This window comes from Hemitrygon akajei, unplaced genomic scaffold, assembly GCF_048418815.1.
Source record: "Hemitrygon akajei unplaced genomic scaffold, sHemAka1.3 Scf000068, whole genome shotgun sequence".
Taxonomy (NCBI): Eukaryota; Metazoa; Chordata; class Chondrichthyes; order Myliobatiformes; family Dasyatidae; genus Hemitrygon; species Hemitrygon akajei.
Genome location: NW_027331954.1, coordinates 1,486,512 through 1,507,477, shown reverse-complemented (window position 1 = coordinate 1,507,477; position 20,966 = coordinate 1,486,512). Strand labels below are relative to the sequence as shown.

The following is a 20,966-nucleotide window of genomic DNA, read 5'->3' as shown; positions in this document are numbered from 1 at the left end:
GCGGGTTAGGGAGCGAGGGGAGAATGGGAGATTCATCGAGCGAGGAGAGCGCGGGAGCTCACCAGACTCTGTGAGACTGACTTTCATCAGGCTGCAAATGAGATTCTGCTTTTCTGTGAAGAGATATAAACCACTGTTACAGTGCGCTGGGTGCGCGGGGCAGCAGTAATCTGAGGTCTGTGTTTTTTTTTTACCCATAGTAAGACGCATCTGATACCAGGACAGGAATTTACGGTGTTTTATTGATTTCATCATGACAAATGTAAATTAAACTACCTATGAGTTTCTAACATACGGAAATAAATAAGCTGCTCCCGATTCATACACAGTCACACACAATTAACTGACCGACGACAACGGGAGACAGGTTGAATAATCAATCCCGTTTCTCACCGTTACTCTGAATCGGGGAATCGATGATTATAAAATCACACCTCAGGGCAGTGTCCGAGATCGCTGCCGAGGTATTTGTTAATTTAACATCACTATAGTGGCAAGACTGACGAATTACCGTCCACAGCCCAAAGTGAGAAAAACGATCCCCTTCCCGGATAATCCAACCCGGGACACGGGTGTCCCCGAGTAACAATGGCCCGCTTTGTAATTCCTGTCTGTGTAAGTCCCCGGTTCCCCTTGGCGAAACCTGCACCAGGACATCCGGCGGAAGCAGAGCCGCAGCACTGCAGATGGAAACACTCGGCTATGGGACTGGTTCTGACGTCAGAGCACGTTCGGCTGGAGCCGGGTCGATTGGAATTAATTCTGGGTCGCGGCCATTAAAGGCGACCGTTCAAGGTAAAACCGGGAATTCTGCCTAAATGTCCTCATCCCTCGGGGGAAAATGTTCACATATTCCGATGGTCAAATACCACGCTCAGTCCTGGTCTGGGTTCTTGGAGAGCCCTCAGTTCCTTCTCCCCGGTTTGACTGAACCGATTCTTCACCAGCCTGAAACAGATGGAAGAAAAAAGATTAAGTATACAGATTACAGATTACCCACCAGTGTCAGTAACAGGGGACTGGGGGACTGGAGTTAAGGTTTCAACAACACTCACAGACAAATATCACCAGAAAACCTACCGATCCGCTGTTTTTTTTAATCATATTGAATCTTAACACTTACACGATCCGCTCCAGACTCGGGACTGCCAGTATAAGGCGACGAAGAGCGGGGACAGATCGGTCTGTGAGCCAGTTTGATCCCAGGTTCGCCCGCGTTAGTAATCCGTTTGTAATGATAGCTGAGACGAGATCCTCGACACCAGAATCTGTGAGACGGACACCACTCAGCCTGGAGATAGAGAAAGTGAGGGTGAAGGACACAGAGAGACGGGAGACGGTACAAACCCCCAGTGTTCATCAGTGACGCAATTACTGACCACATTAATGTTCAGTGTCAGACACCCAGTGACTGTAAACACAATCTCCCACAATCTGGTACTTACCACAGTTTCTGTATTTTACACTCTGGGTTCTTCAGTGCCTCAGACACCAGTTTCACTCCTGAATCTCCCAGTTTATTAACACTCATGTCCAGATCCGTGAGTGATCGCGTTGTAATGAGAGCGGAGACGAGATCCTCGGCACCAGAATCTGTGAGACCGACACTGAATAGCCTGGACATGAGAGAGAGTGAGGGTGAAGAACACAGAGAGACAGGAGACGGTACAAAGCCCCAGTGTTTATCAGTAAAACAATTACTGATCACTTTAATGTTCAGTGTCAGACACACAGTGACTGTAAACACTATCTCCCATAGTCTGGTACTTACCGCACTGTCTGTATTTTACATTCTGTGTTCCTTAGAACCGCAGACACCAGTTTCACTCCTGAATTTCCCAGTTCATTTTCACTCAGGTTCAGCTCCGTCAGTGATGGGATTGTACTGAGAGCAGAGGAGAGATCCTCGGCACCAGAATCTGTGAGACCGACATTGTTCAGCCTGGAGATGAGAGAGAGTGAGGGTGAAGGACACAGAGAGTCAGGAGACGGTACAAATCCCCAGTGTTTATCAGTGACAGAATTACTGATCACATTAATATTCAGTGTTAGACACCCAGTGACTGTAAACACATTCTCCCACAGTCTGGTACTTACCACAGTTTCTGTATTTTACACTCTGGGTTCCTCAGAACCGCAGACACCAGTTTCACTCCTGCATCTCCCAGTTCATTGCGCCCAACTCTAAACACAAACGGAAAATTGATGAACAAAGTGATTCAAAACGTGGGTCTGAGGGAATTTATCTCACTCTGATATTTCAGGAAACATTAAACCCTTCAGTAAACCACGGAACAGAGTTCCCATCATTGTCAATGTCCCTCGCTGACTAGCTCCAGGGTATTTACCGAATTGAGGTAATTTAGTCTGTCGGTGTGACCCTGCAAACTCTACTTATTCTGTCTCAATCCCGGTGGTCAGAAAGATATTCCTGTTTCGTGGGCGTCGGAAGGAGCAGGATGGAAGTTTAGATACATTCCCATGGTGAAGATCATGTTGGATGGGAAGATGTTCAAAGGCGATTGTGGAAGAGTCCCCCACAACAGAAGAAAATAAATAGGCGGAGAGACTTCAGCGGCAAAAAGGGGCATGGGGAAGGGAAATCCGACAGGAAGAAGGGAGATGGCAAGGAGAATCCCTCAGGAGGAAGGGAATAGGGAAGAGTAATGCCACACGGGGTTGGGATGGGGAAGAGAGATTGGTGAGTTGGAAGGAGACCGCGCAAGACAGATCCCCAGCAGAAGTGAGTTCCAACTGTGAGAAGGGGAATGTAGGAGATATTTCCTCAGGATGAAGGGGAATGGGAACAGAGATCCGACAGGAGGAAGAGAGATCCCACAGGGGAAATGGGACGTGGAAATGTTATCGGACAGGTGCAAGGGAATGCGCAAAAAGAGATTCTCAGAGTAAGAGTTTGTGGAAGAGGTATCCGACCGTCGGAAGGGGAATACGAAGGGTGGGCCCACAGGAAGAAGTCATGAAGGGGACGAAAGATACCACAGGAGGAAGTGGGATGCGAATGAACATTCCGCAGTAGTAAGGAGGATGTGGAAGAGCTTATCCAAAAGGAGAAAGTGGGCTTGGAAAGAGATCCCACAGAAAGATAAGGATGCGGCAGAGAGACTCTACTGCTGAACGGGGCTGGGGAACAGACATCCGCCTGGAGAAAGTGGACGAGGGAAGTTGATCCGGCAGGATGGAGGGGGGTGGCGAAGAAAGTTCCGTCGGAAAAAAGGGAATTACTACAGAGAGATCTCGGAGGATGAAGAGAATAGGGAAGAGAGTTCCCACAGGAATAAGGCAGGTGTGGAAAAGAGAACAGGCACGTGGAAGGAGGATATGGAAGGGACATAAAACAGGATGAAGGGGAATGGAGAGGAGAGACGCCACGAGGATGGGGAACGGGAGAAGAGAGACCCCACAGGATGATGGAGGATGGGGAAGAGTTGATGGCAGTAGGATGTGGAGTGGTGAAGAGAGATCCCACAGGATGAAAGGAGTGTGAAAGAGAGATCCAACGGGAGGGAAGACTGGGAGAGAGTTCAGACAGGAGGAAGGGGATTGGTGCACAGAGATCCACAGGACGAAGGGGATGGGAAAGAGGGATCCAACAGGAGGACGGTGGTGGGGCGGGGATGAAGCAGACATATCCAACAGAAGGCTAGCGATAAGAAACGATGATCCCGCAAGAGGAAGTGATAGGGATTAGGCCCACAATCTGGAGAGGAGGTGCTCACACTGGACTGCGTATCTGATAGTGAGCAAATACGCACAAGTGGAGCGATGATGATAATCACACACAGGGAAGGACAAGGACAGGACAATCTCACAGAGTTCTGCCTCACCCTCTCACTAGGAGAGTCTACTGGCCCTCACTAGTCCCTCACCAGGAAGATGGTGTGAATCTCTGACCCACACGGTGCAGTCAGTGTCGGTCTGGGTGTCATTGACAGTGAGAAGAAACATCGTCAATGGACGTGTCACAGGCAGCGAGAAACACGGCTATTCCTGTGATTTACTACCATTAAACCAATGGCCGTTGTCACTAATCTGATGGTCTCCAATGTCTCTTCACAAGGAACAACAGAACCCTCCCGTCCTTGGAGATTTACTGACCGATCCCCTGGGCATTCGTCACAATTCTTCACAATCTGATTTACAGCAATTCCAGCCAAATTCTTTTATATTGAAACAACACAATGGAAAAGTTTCACAGTTCAGAGTGAGAGATAAATCAAGTTACCTCAACTCCTGGCACTTGTGCAGCCCGGGTCCCAGCCGCTGGATTTCTTCACACTGAATGTTGCATTTCTCCAGGTCCAGGTGTTTTATTGTATCACAGAGTCCGATGACATGAGACAGGACAGCGCAGTCAATCGGGGTCAGTGTCATTCCACTGAATGAAAGTGTTTCCACAGATCCCAGGGTGGCCTGAGCCAGTCCACTATTCTGAGACTCAAACAGGTAGTGCAATGTGTTCAGGAGGCTCCTTTTACCAGCTTCACTCTCTGTGATTCCACTTTGGCGTTGAAACTCCTCCTTCACCCAGTCAATCACCCGGCAGGTTGTTTCATGAGGAAATGGACCCAGAAAGTCCTCCAGGCCCCGAGCTGTCATTGGGGAGGAGAGACCAGCAACAAAACGGAGAAATACCTCGAATCGCCCATCTGTCGTGTTGTGGGCTTCACTGAGGGATTTCAGGATATCCCCGGGATGTGGATTCAGGAATTGTGCGACTGCAGCTACAAACTCTTGGATGGTGAGGTGTGGGAATGTGTACACCACGCTCCGGGCAGAATCTTCCCTCTCCAAAAGCTCCATTAGGAACCCGGACAGGAATTGGGAAGGCTGCAGGTCGTAGTTGATCAAATCTCCACCTGTAAACACAATTTTCTTTTCGGACACTCCTCTAAAGGCCATCAGACCAACTCTGAGTAACACATCACGAGGGTTCTCAATCTCACGGCCGTGGTTTTTCAGGATGCTGTATATATAGTAGGAATATAGTTGGGTGATGGTGTTGGGAATTCGCTGCGTGCCCGTGACATTTTGTGTGAAGAAGGGTCCCAGTACTAGAGCGAGGATCCAGCAGTAGGAGGGGTTGTAGGTCATAGTGTACAGGATCTCGTTCTCTTTCACGTGTTTGAAAACAGCTGCTGACACCGTCTGATCTTCAAAATGCCTGCTGAAATATTCCTTCCGTTCCTCACCAACAAATCCCAGGATTTCAGCCCGGACACTGATCTCTGCCTTTTCCAATAAATGTAACGCAGTGGGGCGGGTGGTCACCAGCACTGAACACCCTGGGAGCAGCTTGCCCTGGATTAAACTGTACACAATATCCGACACTTCACACCACGACTCGGGATCTGGGCACTGTTGCTTGGTTTCTGTGTCTCTCCGACTGTCAGCAAAATCGATTCTGTGTTTGAATTCATCCAAACCATCAAATATAAACAGCAATCCCTCTGGGTTCTTCCAGACCTTTCTCAGGATATTCCTAAAGTAAGGATAGTGATCCAGAATCAGTTCTCTCAGGTTTATTCTGCAATTAATGGAGTTTAAATCCCGGAATTTGAAACTAAAGACAAATTGGAATTGTTCGTATATTTTTCCCGTAGCCCAGTCATAAACAATCTTTTGTACCATTGTTGTTTTTCCGATCCCTGGGACTCCGGCCACAGCTGCAGAACACCCGGACCTCGGTGGTGTAAATAATTTCTTCATTTTGTCTCGAAAACGATGTGAGTCATTGCTCTGAAACAAATGAGCAATGCGGATTTTCTCCAGCTCTCTGCGGAGATGTTTCTCCCTCCATTCCTCGTGGATTCTGCCTCTTGCCAGCAATTCATGTTCCACTAGTCTCCGATCTCGAACAGTAGAAATGACCGTGAGCTCAGCGTATCGATCAACTAGCTGGAAAACGTTCTCCTTCTCGCTCATCAGGATCGTGTTCACTCTCAGTTCTTCCGTCTGTGCGCGCAGAGTCTCCTTGTGTTTCCTCTGAACGCCTGAGGACATTATGAACAAAAAATGTAATGGTCACGAGTCCCCCAACGCATTTTCTCATTTGGAATGACCTGACAGATAAAGTGGGTGATCTGGGCATATTATCAATGTTTAAGGCACATTGGCAGGAGAACTTTAGAGGTTTATGGGCCAAACGGGGGAAGATGGGACTAACTCGCTGGGTAACATTATTCGCGCGGATGTGTTTGACCGAAAGGCCCGATTCCATGTTGTAATAGTCTATGACACTGTGCATCCATCACAACGTCAGGGAAAAGTGTCTGTGCGCGCAGAGTCTCTTTGTGATTCCTCTGAACGCCTGAGGACATTATGAAAACAATATGTAATTGTCACGAGTCCCCCAACACATTTTCGCTGCGAAAGGTTTTGCCGAAGTTCAGACAATGTTTGTCTGCCGGTGGGGATCCGGCCTACATACAGTGCTGAAAATGAATACGATAGCAAAATCATTTAAACTTCCTAGTTCCCGCGTCCCATGGGATCATGTCTTCCCTGATGGTGGCGTGTGCCACTTTGTTAATAATTGCAGTTTCACAAAGCTCTGATGAACACGAGGTCGACGCACAGTCCTGGATATTTCAATGTTCCACTTTTACAGAAATACGTACTCCCTTTACAGTTTAAATTCTGCTGAACTGGGCTTTTGTACCAACATTTTAACAAACACTACGATCACTCAAATCCTCCACTCCTTAGTAGTCCATAATGTTCAATATTGCTTTCATCCATGTACCTATTTCAGAGTCGCTTGAATGACCCTAATTTATCAGCTTTAGCCATTAACCCCGGAACCGCATTCCGGACACCACTCTCTGGGTAAAAGATAAAGAAAACTACCTCTGATATCTCTTTTAATGCCTGTAGTATAAAACAAATTGTAGAGCCCTGCGGTTCTGATATTGAACAGAGGGATGTGGACGTGCCAGTGCAGATTTCACTGAAAGCAGAATCTCAGGTAGATTGGATGGTGAAGAAGGCTTTCGGCAGACTGAACCATGTCAGTCAGCGTTTTGAGTACACGTTGCAGTTTTAAGATGTTACTGACTCACGAGGAGTAATTGTACAGATTTGGTCACCTTGTCATGATAAAATGTTAGTAAATTAGAGAAAGTGTAAAAATGGTTCACCAAGATGTTGTCAGAACTCGACGACCACAGTTACAAGGAAAGATTGCATAGAACTGGATATTATTCGCTGGAATCTAGGAGGTTGAGGGGTGGGCGGATACAGGTACCTTGTCATGACGGACACAGACAGGGTGCTCAACGTCTTTACCCTGGAGATGTGGTGCGAACAACAAGAGAGTATAGCGTTCAGATCAGATGGAAAGGAATCGGAAGAGCTTCAGGGCAGCTTCTTGGCCGAATACTGGAATCGTATTGGAGGTTTCTGCTCAAAAGCTCGAAACTTGGCAGGCTGTCTGAGGACTATGGCAAATCTAAATGGCTTTCAGTCCTCCAGGCGCCCAGATTCCAACACGAGCTAAACAGGGGTAAATATTCTCAGAGCGAAATAAAAAGGTTGGTATTTCAACTTACCTTTTAGGTGTGTGGGCACTTCAGATAAACCCCGCTCGGTGTCCATGTAGGCGAACTGCGCATCACCTGTTTAAAACAGAATAACTTGCATGACGTCTGCTCTCTGCAATACTATAAATTCGGCAGCATTTACATCTGTAACACACAGTGTATTGTTCAACATACCACGTTCCTGTATTTCCTTCAATATTCTGTTAAGCTTCGGTAAATGGTGGTGTAGTTTCACAAAGGATTCCCACATCACCCTCCGGGCCCCGGAGCCCTTCTCCATCACCAGATCCAGGAGGAGTTCGGAAGCGCCCGCTCGGTTTCCCTTCTCTGCGAGCTCAGTCACGCTCTGTAATGAGCAATGGGGAGTATATTGAGAGACGGCGAGAGGCGGGCTGCAGGCAGGAGGAAAGGATCTGCAGGAACAGGGAGTGCGGACACTGGATGGGTACGGGTCCATCCTGAACACAGACAGAGAAAACACCAGATCCAGCAATGACAGTGTCACTGTCGGGTTTCCCCGGGGTAAACTGCTGGTTAAAACCAAGCAGGCTCACATGATGGACGGTGGCAGACTCAGGCTTAACTGCCTGGTAACATGAGTGCTCCGGTTTCAGCCTACAGCTGGGAACTTGCACCGAGGAGCAGCCAGCAACTTTAAGAGTTCTGAGCATGTCAAGAATATCAATGCAACTGGTAGTAATGGCGAAAAGGAGTTTGGCCTGGGATTATCAGACATCAAATGGGGAATGTTATGGTTAGATATCATGTGTGGCCCTTCGATACCATTCAGTCTGGGTGGCAATAATTGAATGTGCCCCGGTACGTAATGGTAATTAGAAGGCGGTCTCTAGATAATATTTTGTTCACGTACGCATACTTAGCATATCGTGGTTTTATTGATAGTCATTCAGCAATATATGTGCCAACATTTCTTTATCCAGAGGGTGGCGAATCTGTGGAATTGATTGCCACAGTAAACCGTGGAAGCCAAGTCATGAGGTATTTTTAGAACATAGTGTATTTATGGCCATTCGGCCCACAATGTTGTGTCGACCATATAGCCTACTCTAGAAACTGCCTAGAATTTCCCTACCACATAGCCATCTATGTTTCTAAACTCCAAGTACCTATCTCTTAAAAAAACATTGTCCGCCAAGATCACTCAACCGGTTCTCATAAGAAACGCTCTCTCATCCAGCAAATCTCCTCTGCGCTCTCTCTATAGTATCCACTTCTTTTCTGTTGTGAAGTGACCAGAACTGAACACAGTACCTTAAGGGGGTCTAACTACGGTCCAATATAGCTGTAACATTACCGCACGGCTCCTGAACTCTATCTCACGGTTGATAAATACCAACACACCACACACCTTCTTAAAAACACTGTCAACCTGCGCAGCAGCTTTGAGCGTCCTTTGAACACGGACGTCAAGATCTCCTTAATCCTCCACACTGCCAAGCGTCTTACCGTTAATATGGTATTTTGTCTTCAAATTTGAACTATCAAAATGAACCACTTCACACTTGTCTGGGTTGAACTCCATCTGACACTTTCCTGCCCAGTTCTGCATCCTCTCGATGACCCGCTGTAACCTCTGACAACCCTGCAGACTATACACCACACCGCAAAACTTACTAACCCACCCTTTTACCTCTTCATTCAGGTCATATATAAAAATCACAAACAGGAGGAGTCACCGACCTCTTTTCAGAATACCAACCAGCTACAACCACCCTTGGCCTTTTGTGGTCAAGCCGAGTTTAGATCCCAGCAAGTTCTCCTTCGATACCATGCTTCCTTACTTACTGAAAGAGCCTTGTAAGAGAAAGTTGTCAAATGCCTTACTGAAATCCATATACAATGCATCCATCTATTTAAACAGGAGTCTGATAGGTTCCTGATTATTAAGGTATTCAAAGCTATTTGCTAGCATGGTTCGGGAGGGTTTAAACTGATCTTTAAGGGGGATGGGACCCGGAACGATAGAGCAGTGAAAGAAGAGCATGGAGTAAATCCAGATCTAACATATAGAGAGACTTTGAAGAACGCGAAGCAGAATAAAGGGTGTAAAGTTAGTAAGGTGGAAGGGCTAAAGTGCGTGTACTTCAATGCAAGAAGCATCAGGGACAAAAGTGATGAACTGAGAGCTTGGATACCTACGTGGAATTATGATGTTGTGGCCATTACAGAGACTTGGCTGGCACCAAGGCAGGAATGGATTCTCAATATTCCTGGATTCAGTGCTTTAAAAGGGATAGAAGGGGGGAAGTGGAGGAGGGGTGGCATTACTATACTATTACAGCTACAGAAAGGGTGGGGAATGTAGCGGGATCCTCTTTTGAGTCAGTATAGGTGGAGGTCAGGAACAGGAATGGAGCAGTTACTCTACTAGGGATATTCTATAGTCCCCCTGGTAGCAGCAGAGATACCGAGGAGCAGATTGAGAGGCCGATTTTGGAAAGGTGCAAAAATAACGAGGTTGTTATCATGGGTGACTTTAACTTCCCTGATATTGATTGGCACTTGATTAGTTCCAAGGGTTTCGATGGGGCAGAGTTTGTTATCTGTGTCAAGGATGGATTCCTGTCACAATATGTTGACAGGCCGACTAAGGGGAATGCTTACGAACCGGGTAAGCTCACAGATCTGTCAGTGGCTGAGCATCTGGGGGACAATGATTACCGCTCCTTGTCCTTTAGCATTATTATGCAAAAGGATAGAATCAGGAAGAACAGAAAATTTTTAATTGGGGAAGGACAAATGATGAGGCTCTAAGGCTAGAACTTGCGGGTGTGAAATGGGATGATATTTCTGCAGGGAAATATACTATGGACATGTTTTCGATGTTTAAGGATCTCTTGCTGGATGTTAGGGATAAATTTGTCCCGGTGAAGAAGATAAAGAACGGATAGTGTGAAGGAACCATGTGTGACAAGTGAGGTGGAAAATCTCGTCAGGTGGAAGAAGACAGCATGCGTGAGGTTTAGGAAGCAAGGATTAGCTGTGTCTATTGAGGAATATAGGGTAGCAAGAAAAGAGCTTAAGAAGAGGCTGAGAAGAGCAAGAAGGGGGCATGAGAAGGCGTTGGCGAGTAGGGTAAAGGAAAAGCCCAAGACATTCTTCAATTATGTGAAGAACAAAAGGATGACAGGAGTGATGGTAGGACCGATTAGAGATAAAAGGGGGAAGATGTGCCTGGAGGCTATGGAAGTGAGCGAGTTCCTCAATGAAAACTTCTCTTAGGTATTCACCAATGAGAGGGAACTTGATGACGGTGAGGACAATATGAGTGAGGTTGATGTTCTGGAGTATGTTGATATTAAGGGAGAGGAGGTGTTGGATTTGTTAAAGTACATTAGGACGGATAAGTCCTCGGGGCCTGACAGAATATTCCCCAGGCTGATCCACGAGACGAGGGAAGAGCCTCTGACTTGGATCTTTATGTCCTCATTGTCCACGGGAATGGTACCGGAGGATTGCAGGCAGGCGAATATTATCCCATTGTTCAAAAAAGGTAGTAGGGATAGTCCGGGTAATTATAGACCAGTGAGCCTTACGTCTGTGGTGGGAAAGCTGTTGGAAAAGATTCTTAGAGATAGGATCTATGGGCATTTAGAGAATCATGGTCTGATCAGGGACTGTCAGCATGGCTTTCTGAAGGGTAGATCGTGTCTAACAAGCCTGATAGAGTTCTTTGAGGAGGTGACCAGGTATATAGATGAGGGTAGTGCAATGGATGTGATCTACATGGATTTTAGTAAGGCATTTGACAAGATTCCAAACAGTAAGCTTATTCAGAAAGTCAGAAGGCATGGGATCCAGGGAAGTTTGGCCAGGTGGATTCAGAATTGACTTGCCTGCAGAAGGCAGAGTGTCGTAGTGGAGGGAGTACATTCAGATTGGAGGGTTGTGACTAGTGGTGTCCCACAAGGATCTGTTCTGGCACCTCTACTTTTCGTGATTTTTATTAACGACCTGGATGTGGGGGTAGAAGGGTGGGTTGGCAAGTTTGCAGAATACACAAAGGTTGGTGGTGTTGTAGATAGTGTAGAGGATTGTCGAAGATTACAGAGAGCCATTGATATGATGCAGAAGTGGGCTGAGAAGTGGCAGCTGGAGTTCAACCCGGAGAAGGACGAGGTGGTACTCTGTGGAAGGACAACCTCCAAGGCAGAGTACAAAGTAAATGGCAGGCTATTTGGAAGTGTGGAGGAGCAGAGGGATCTAGGGGTACATGTCCACAGATCCCTGAAAGTTACCTCACTGTTAGATAGGTTAGTTAAGAAAGCTTATGGGGTGTTAGCTTTCATAAGTCGAGTGATATAGTTTAAGAGACGGGATGTAATGATGTAGCTCTATAAAACTCTGGTTAGGCCACTCTTGGAGTACTGTGTATTTTCTGGTCGCCTCACTATAGGGAGGATGTGGAAGCATTGGAAAGGGTACAGAGGAGATTTACCAGGATGCTGCTTGGTTTAGAGATTATGGATTACGATCAGAGATTAAGGGGGCTAGGGCTTTACTCTTTGGAGAAAAGGAGGATGAGAGGAGACATGGTGGAGGTCTACATGATATTAAGAGGAATATACAGAGTCTATATATATATATATCGCCTCTACCCCAGGGCACCACTGCTCAATACAAGAGGACATGGCTTTAAGATAAGGGGAGGGAAGTTCAAGGGGGATATTAGAGGAAGGTTTTTCACTCAGAGAGTGGTTGGTGCGTGGCATGCACTGCCTGAGTCAGTGGTGGAGGCAGCAACACTAGGGAAGTTTAAGAGACTACTATGACAGGTATATAGACATAGACTACATAGACAGGTATATGGATGTATTTAAGGTGGGGGTTATATGGCAGTCAGGCTTTGAGTGCCGAATGGCCTGTAATGTGCTGTACTATTCTATGTTCTATGTTCTTTCTAAAGGATATGGGGAAAGGCAGGAAATTGGGGTTGAGTGCAATGATGGCATGGCGATCAAATTCGACTGGCCGAATGCCCTAATTCTGATCATATGTCTTGTAATCTTAACAGTATATACGGTAGGATTTTTTTTTAAACCTGTAAATATAACAGACACAAGCAACAGAAGTTCACTGAACCACGAGGTATAATGGGATAATTGCTCAAATACAAGAGTTTCAGCCGTTCACAAGAGAGACGATATTCAGTAGTGTCTGGTCAATAGATGCTGGGGGTGAGGGTAGACTCGACAGATGATCTGCAAAACCAGTCACTATACATGGGTTATGAAGCGAACGCAAACTGGTTCGCAAACCTCACCCCCAGCATCTATTGACCAGACACTTCACGGTGGCAATAACGATTGAGCTTTGCGAATGTAATGGGAAATGAGACAGATTGGTGTGAAGTGGTTTCCTGTACACTTGCAAGTTCCATCAGGTTGGCACAGTACTAAAGTCTCATGTCAGTGATTGGCTATACATTAACCAGTCTAAACCTGATAGAGGCTGCTATTGGTTTAATAAAGGCTCAGTGTAGCTGCATCTGGGGACACTTTTGTTATTATTGACCATAAGTATCTCGGCCTTTCAATGACCGACATTTCTTGTGCACCAATACTGTGGGTCTGTAATAGCTTTAGAAGAATCTGCACTCAGTCTGTGTCCTTTCGACTTACGTGATGCTCCCGTCCCGTGAAATGATCCTCGCCTGTTAACATGAGGCCGAGTTCCTCCACACCCTCCTCAATCGCCTGCTCCAGTCGGTCCCGATAGAATTTCGTCAACTGGAACAGTTGGTGATCGACACAGTGTGACAGGAAGGCGGAGATTTCAGAGCTCCGATCTGTGGACAATAGAAAATCACAGCATGACTGTGCCGACCACGGTGTGAATTTAAACCAATCTCATCTACAGGCACATGGTCAATATCCCTCCGTTTCCTACTTACTCAAGAGCTCCGTTGAAAGCACATCCCAGACACCGATCACTTTCAGTGTAAGCCATGCATCCTCAATCCCCTTTAAACTTTCACCTTTAACCTATTTCCTCTATGCGCTCAGGAAATTCTAAGCAGATTCTGGAGTAGGTTACATGGTCGGAACAACATTGGGCCAGGGGCCTGCAATGTGCTGTAGATTTCTATGTTCTATAGGCTAAGTTCAATGTTGTATGTGCACCATACGGACGGAGTTTCAATGGACAAAAAAGAAACACTGAGCATACCTGCGTCCATTCTGACTCTGACTGATGATGGTTGATTGCCGTCTTCTTGAATTTGGTCTCGGTGGAAGAACGCCCCAACTGCTGGTAACGCTCTGAATAACAGAAATAAAAGAGAGCGAATAAGTACCAGGGATTTAAACACAAAATGCTGGAGGAACTCTGGTGGTCATGCAGCATCTATGGAAAGGAATAAACAGTCGACGTTTCAGATCGAGAAGCTTCAGCAGGACCTGAAAGAAAACGAGGTCAGAATAACTAGGGGGTGAAGTGAAAGGCTAAGAATTTGATTGGTGAAAGGGTAAAGGGCTGGAGAAATGTGAATCTGATCGTAGACGTTCGAAGAATATTGAAGAATCGTATTTCCAGAACTTCGAGAAATCGATGTTCATGCCATCAGGTTGGAGGCTACCCAGATGGAATATAAGGTGATGTTCCTCTAAGCTGAGTGTGAACTCATCGTGCCAGTCGAGGAGGCCATGGACTGACATGTCGGAATGTGAATGGGAAGTTGTATTAAAATCGGTGACTGCAGGGAGATCCCGCTTTTTCTGGAGAGGTGAAATGGTCTACAAATCTACGTCGAGTCTCACCAATACACAGGACGCCACACCTGGAACAGCAGATGCCGTAGATGACCCCAATGAACTCTCAGCTGAAGTGTCGCATCACCTGGAAGCTCTGCTTGGGGTCCCGATTGGCAGAAAAGGTGGAGGTGCACGGGCAGGTGTAGTTGGCAGGAATGAGTGCAAGCAGGGAGATCAGTGGGGAGGGACGAATGGATATGGGATTCGCGTAGGAATCGCTACGAAGCCGAAAGTGGCGGGGATTGGAGGGGCAGGAGGTGAGATCCCATTGGAGATGGCGGAAGTCATGGAAATTTATATGCTGGATGCGAAGGCTAATGGGGTGGCAGGTGAGGACAAGAAGAAGCCTATCCCTGGTTTTGCGGCGGGAGGATCGGGTGTGAGAGAAATGGAATAGATGCATTAGAGCTTCAGACCCAAGTATGACCAATTACTAGTAAATTCTACGTATTGCTTGTCCAGTAGCATCTGCCGCATCTCGCCAATAGATACAGAGATAAATGCACCATGTATAAAGACTCTTCGGCCCAACGAATCCATGCCGACTGGTGTACCAAGACAGCTTATCCCGATTTCCTGCGTAAGGCCGATGTTGCTACATCGCCCTGCGTGAGACATTAGCTGTTCATGCCCTTTTTAAACCTTTACCTCTCATAGTTAATCTATGTCGTTTGGTTTCCCTTGACTTCGGACAATGGCTGTTAATGTCCACTAAATCTCTGCCATTCAAAATTTAAAACACTTCTGTAATGTCGTTGTTCATTCTCCTACATTCAAGGAATAAAAACAAAGCGTGATCATTGTCTCCTTCTAACTCAAGCATTTTGGTACTGAAAACATCATCGGAAATCTTCTTTGCATTATCTGGAGTTTAGAGAAGGAATTTCCAGAATGCAACGGCCATAACTATGCTTAGTACTGCAAACATAGACTCACCTACGACATTTACAACTGCAATATAATATCCCAACTCCTGCACTCATAGTGTCTTGATGAAAGCCGGCGGGATAAACGCCGTCTTCACTACCCTGTGTCCCTGCGAACAATTCATTACAGTCCTCTGTCCCTCTGCTCCATTTCACTCGCTGGCGACCCAGAACAAATTTTGTGTAGGTTTGTTTTCCGAAATGCACCAGCTCACACTCAATTGTATTGAAGTCTATTTGGCACGCCTCCGTCCTCTTTCCTAACTGATCTGGATCTCCCATTATATAAGCTAATCTTCTTGAGTATGAACGAGTCTTGCCAATAATGATTCACCAGCAAACGTATTGATCAAGACCTTTGATAACCGTTGATATAAATAACAGAAAAAAAACGTCCGAACACCGAGCACTAGACCACGCCAGCGTCCATCTGACTATCACACCAACTCACCCGGATACACTTGCTACTTTCCAACACTTCTGCACCATCTCCCTCCCCTTGGGTGTTATTGTTCTTTGTAAAGGTTTGTAATAATGTTCCTCCTGAACATTAAGAACTTTAAATATTGTTGGGTTACCGCATCGGTGAGTTTCTCGTTGGGAAGAAAGCGAAGGAGCTGGACTTGGTGTGCATCGTGCTGCTACCTGCGTCAGAGAGGTATTTGAAGGTGTCGCTGTGCCAGGTTGTGTGTAGACTAACAGCGAGGAATCGTCTTAAACCCGTTTATTGCGATAACAAGACCCTCTTGGACTCTGTCAGTGCGGAGTGGTCTAACTCTGAATCAATGATCTATTAGCAAACGGCGGGGTAGCTGCGTAGCCTCGTCGTAGCAAGGACTCGGGCTCAAGCTGCGGCATCGCCTGTTTGCAGACACCCAGTGAGAGGGGTCAGATTCGTTACACTCCACCTGAGGCAATGTGGCGTTATGTCCACGCTGTGGCCGGTGAAGCCACCCCCACCCTGGCGTTCGCTCGGTAGAAGGCAACATCTATTGTATTCGACTGTATGCTCCTGCAGCATTCTTGAGCTCATGGTGTATGACTATACGTGTTTTCGGTGACTGTTTGTTAGTGACATCGCATATGTGTTTGGTCTCTTCAATGTGCGATATGTGCGTTGTGCTGTGTGTGACTACTGGTACTACGTCTTGCATCTTGACCCCGGAGTAACCATGTTTCTTTTGGCTGTTTCCTGTCCGGTTGAATGACAATTAAATTTCAAATTGAACAGAAATTAGACAATTTCTTTTTCATAAACAAAATATAGTATAAATTCCAATGTTTTGTATCACCAAGGGACTTCTAAATGATGTATTTGTTCCTTCAGAGAAGTTGTTAATACAGATTGGGAAAAGAAAGGCTTCATCTATCTGTCCACCTCGAAGCACCTGCCCTTCCAACATCCATTGAGAAAGCCTGCTGGCTCAAGCAGCGTCTGTCACAACGGTTGGGATATGGCCCAACTGCGGAATGAGAGACACTCAAATGGATCGATATTTCACAGACTTTAATGCAAACGTCGTTAAAGGGTAAAATAAAACAATAAGCGCAAGGCCAAACAGAGTCAGTTGACTCGACAGTCTAATTTCTCAGGCATTTCTCCCCGTGCGGCCTCCTCTACATCGGCGAGACCCGAGACAGATTGGGGGACTGCTTCGTCGAGCACCTCCGCTCCGTCCGCCACAGCAGACAGGATCTCCCGGTTGCCACCCACTTCAAGTCTGCTTCACATTCCCATTAGGATATGTCCATACATGGCCTCCTCTGCTGCCATGATGAGGCCAAACTCAGGTTGGAGGAGCAACACGTCACATACCGTCTGGGTAGTCTCCAGCCCCTTGGTATGAACACTGCATTCTCCAACTTCTGGTAATTCCCTCCCTCTCCCTTCCTCTATCACACTTTCACTCTGACTCCTCTTCTAGCTGCCTATCACCTCAATCATGATTCTGCCTTCTTCTACTACCCATAGTGCTTTTCCCTTACATTCCTTCTTCACCTTTCCTGCCTATCCCCTCCCTGATTCCCCTCCCCCAACCCTTGACCTTTCCTCTGATTGGATTTTCGCCTGCACCTTCCCCTCCCCCAACCTTCTTTATAGGGCCCCTGCCACCTCTTCCTTCAGTCCTGACGAAGTGTCTCGGCCCGAAACGTTGACTGCTCCTTTCAACGGATGCTGCCCGACCTGCTGAGTTCACCCAGCTTGTTTGTCCGTATAGAGCATAAAAGCAAGGAGGTTGTGCTGAGACTTTATAAGACACTAGTTAGGCCGCACTTGCAGTATTGCCAACAGGTTTGGACTCCATCTCTCAGAATGGATGTGTTGTCATTGGAGAACGGGTTAACATATGAGGAGCGTTTGGCAGCTTTGGGCCTGTACTTAGTGGAATTCAGAAGCATGCGTGGGGATCTGACTGAAACCTACTGAATGCTGAACGGACTAGATAGCATGGATATGGAGCAGATGTTTCCGATGGTGGCGGTATTCTGAACTAGAGGGCACAGCCTCAACATTGAGGGGCAACCCTTCAGAACAGAGGTAAGGAAGATTTTTTTTTGAAGAGTGTAGTGAATCTGTGGTATGCTCTGCCACGGACTGCAGAGAAGGCCAAGTCCGTGTGTATATTTAAGGGGGAAGTTGTCCGTTTCCAGATCGTTCTGGACATTAAACGATATGGCGAGAAGGCAGGTGTATGGGGTTGAGTGGGATCTGGGATCAGCCATGATGGGATAGCGGAGTGGACTCGATGGGCAGAATGGCCTGATGCTGCTCCTCTGTCTCATGGTCTGAGGTTCAGGGGCTTGGAAATGCTGGAAGTGGTTATAAATTGGCTTCGCGGGAGAAGCCAGCCAATGCTAAAAGATAGTTTAAACCTCTGACTGGAGACCAGTGGGTAGTGGGATGCCCCAGGGATCGGAGGTGGATCCATTGTTGCTTATCATCTATGTTAACGGCCTGGATGATATAATTGCAGCAATGTTTGGCTTCGGTTCATCGACAGGTAATTTACACGTTTGATGGCCCGTTCGCATTAAATTGATTTACGGTAATTGTAGTCATATCGTTTCTTGTGAACATACCAGGCTGAAATTGACCATTCAGCCCATCGAGCTTTCTGCCCCACACAGTAAAATCATGGTTTTTGTTTTGAAATACCACCTGCCGCTTTTTGTAACTATTTCCCGACCCCACCCCCAGCTCGAAACAGCGACAATCAACACAGTCACAAAGAGGAAAAGCATGCATTGATCTGCAGTGACAAATTTGGAAATGGAACCCGTGTTGGCGAAGCAGCTTATCGCAGGCTGGCTTTGAAATCGTAACGCTTCATCTTTAGTTTGAGAACTGTTTTTAACCTGGACATAAATTGTGGAAAATCTCACACGTGCGGACAGAAAACTGCAGGATGACTAACAGCACCACCGCCAGAGGCGGGTTACAATAGAAATGATGACTTCTTGAATACTGCTTCAAAACACAGATAACGTGATGATTGGTAATAAAGTTTCGAAATAAATCTCAGAAGCTGAATTATTCTCACCTCAGTTCACCAAGAATGTTCTGTTTCCGTGTCAATATGTTTTCAAGTCGTTTTCTGCGAACTTCATTGCAACCAGTCCAGCGACAGATATTTAGTAGCTGCGGGGAGGGGCCGGTGTTGCTGTCCTGGGTGACTCACAGCGCGATTTTCCGTGTACAAGCTGCTGCCTGTCCACAGGGCGGATTCTCTGCTGAAACCGAACAAACCAGTTCGATACTCCACTTTAACTGTGCACAAAGGTAGCTTAATGTTGTATTTAAGTATTTCTGTTACAGAAAAATCAAACAATGAACACCCGTCGATATAGAAAAGAAAGATCCCCAGTGTCTTCAATCTGAATGACTACTTGTTACAATTGCTACCAGACTTTGTGAGAGTTCTGTATTTAATTTTACCCCCACTCCCATCATTTGTAGTTTTAATGTCATTGTTTTTTTTTGCGATTTAACTCATTAAATTGATCTTAGGCATTCTCTACTGCGACGTTCCGAACAGTAAAACAGTAGAATCTCACGGTCGCTCTGTTATTCTGAGTAGTTAGTTTTTATTTTGTGTACGTGTGTGTGTGTCCCTGTGTCTAACTGTGAGAGAGAGAGAGATCGGAGTAGGGACCTTGCCCTGCCCCGGGGGACATTTTAAATATCACTATCCGTGCGCAAGGTTCATCTGCACTGACTCAGTAGAACCTGCCGCAGAAAATGTGTATAACTGAAGGTGACGACGTCGTTGCTTTTAATGCATTTGGTCAATAGTTACTTCGTTGAACGTGTCAGAGCTCCCTTCTCCCCTTGTATCCCCGCCCCCCCCCATCTAGTCAAAAGCCGAGCCCCGCTGTAAATGCACACTGATTTGCAAAATCGGAAACTACATTTACCTCTGATTTTGAAACCGGACGGTGTTCAGTGCTGTCTGGGATGATGAATGTGCCAACCATGCACCAAGAATTCGGTCTGCGCTGCTGCTCCCGAAGCTATTCAGTTATAGAGAGTCAGTCGCTGATCACAGGTAGACAGGTCCGGATGATCCGGGGTTAATGAGATAGAATTACAGAGGCTGTGAGAGTCTTCCCCCGCCGTCGCAAGTAGTTTCTGTCTGGATTTCCGTGTAGATCTCTATTTTCCTCCTTATTCCTGTGACGCAACCAGCAAGGCGGAGAATCTCCATTTTATTCAGCCAGTGCCAGGCTGTCAAGTTGATCCAGCGGGATGAGGTTCCACCCTCTGTATGAACGGGGCTGTCCGGCGCAGGGCACGTTTCAGCTCAAACATTCCACACCCGTCACAGTTATTTCAGGGTCAAATTACTTAAGGCGTGACAGCGGGGAGGATGAATTAAGGAGTGGCGTTACCAGTCAGAGAAAATGTTACGGCAGTGTTCAGTCAGGAGAAATCGTAGAACTCGACAAGTGAGGCGTTCTGTGTGGAAATGAGAATTAAGAACTGTATGGCCACGTTACTGGGACTATATTAAAGACAGCCCAACAGTCCTAGAGATTTAGAGGAACACATTTGAAAGATCTCAGACTGTTGCAAGAACCTTGTAGCTGCTATAGTAGGTGATTTTAATTTTTCACATAATGACTGGGAATCCCGTATTGTAAATGGACTAGGTGGCATAGAGTTTTTCAAACGTTTTCTTCAGCGGTAGGCAGAAATCCCAATTACAGAGCGTGAGATACTGAATCAGTAATTAAGCAATGGGGCAGGGCAGGGGACAGAAGTTTGTGTGGGGGGATACTTTTCATCCACTGACCACGATGCCATAATGTCCACGTAAAAATTCAAAATGTCAGGTCTGACCTTTGGGTTGAAATTCTGAATTGGAGAGAGCGCAATTTTGATGGTATCAGAATCGATCTGGCAAGTGTGGATTGAGAAAGGCTGCTTTCTGTCAAAAGTATACTTGGAAAGTGTAAGGCCTTCAAAAACGAAATTTTGAGACTATAAGCTTGCAAGTGCTTCGCAGAATGAAAGGTAAGAAAAGCAAGTGTAAGAAACTTGATAACCAAGGGATATTGAGGCTCCAGTTAAAAGAAGAAAGGAGGTGCATAGCAGATACTGGCAAGTAGGATCAGATGAGGCCCTTACGGAGTGTAACGCGTGCAAGAAAATGCTCAAGAAGGAAATCCGGGAGGCTAAAAGAGGCATGAAGTTCATCTAATATACA

General features: G+C 46.4%; 1 protein-coding gene across 1 annotated transcript; it reads right to left on the bottom strand.

Moving 5' to 3' along the window:
* Nucleotides 1–240: 240 nt before the first annotated feature.
* Nucleotides 241–19,724, bottom strand: LOC140722047 (NACHT, LRR and PYD domains-containing protein 3-like). Its single transcript, XM_073036860.1, has 12 exons — nucleotides 19,675–19,724; nucleotides 18,801–18,990; nucleotides 13,749–13,840; nucleotides 13,202–13,368; nucleotides 7,734–7,905; nucleotides 7,569–7,634; nucleotides 4,244–6,011; nucleotides 2,098–2,184; nucleotides 1,772–1,942; nucleotides 1,446–1,616; nucleotides 1,124–1,291; nucleotides 241–948 (listed from the first exon to the last, which is right to left on the bottom strand). The coding sequence occupies exons 3-12, from the start codon at nucleotides 13,756–13,758 to the stop codon at nucleotides 846–848; spliced, it is 2,883 nt and encodes a 960-aa protein (XP_072892961.1). The 5' UTR covers nucleotides 13,759–13,840; nucleotides 18,801–18,990; nucleotides 19,675–19,724; the 3' UTR covers nucleotides 241–845.
* Nucleotides 19,725–20,966: the final 1,242 nt, after the last annotated feature.

What these genes read in the sequence shown, in the direction of transcription:
- LOC140722047 (XM_073036860.1), bottom strand. An exon ending in CACAAGTGCCAGGAGTTGAG is followed by an intron (nt 2,185 to 4,243) that starts GTAACTTGATTT and finishes GTTTGTGTTTAG; the next exon opens with AGTTGGGCGCAATGAACTGG. An exon ending in CCGAGTCTGGAGCGGATCGT is followed by an intron (nt 949 to 1,123) that starts GTAAGTGTTAAG and finishes CATCTGTTTCAG; the next exon opens with GCTGGTGAAGAATCGGTTCA.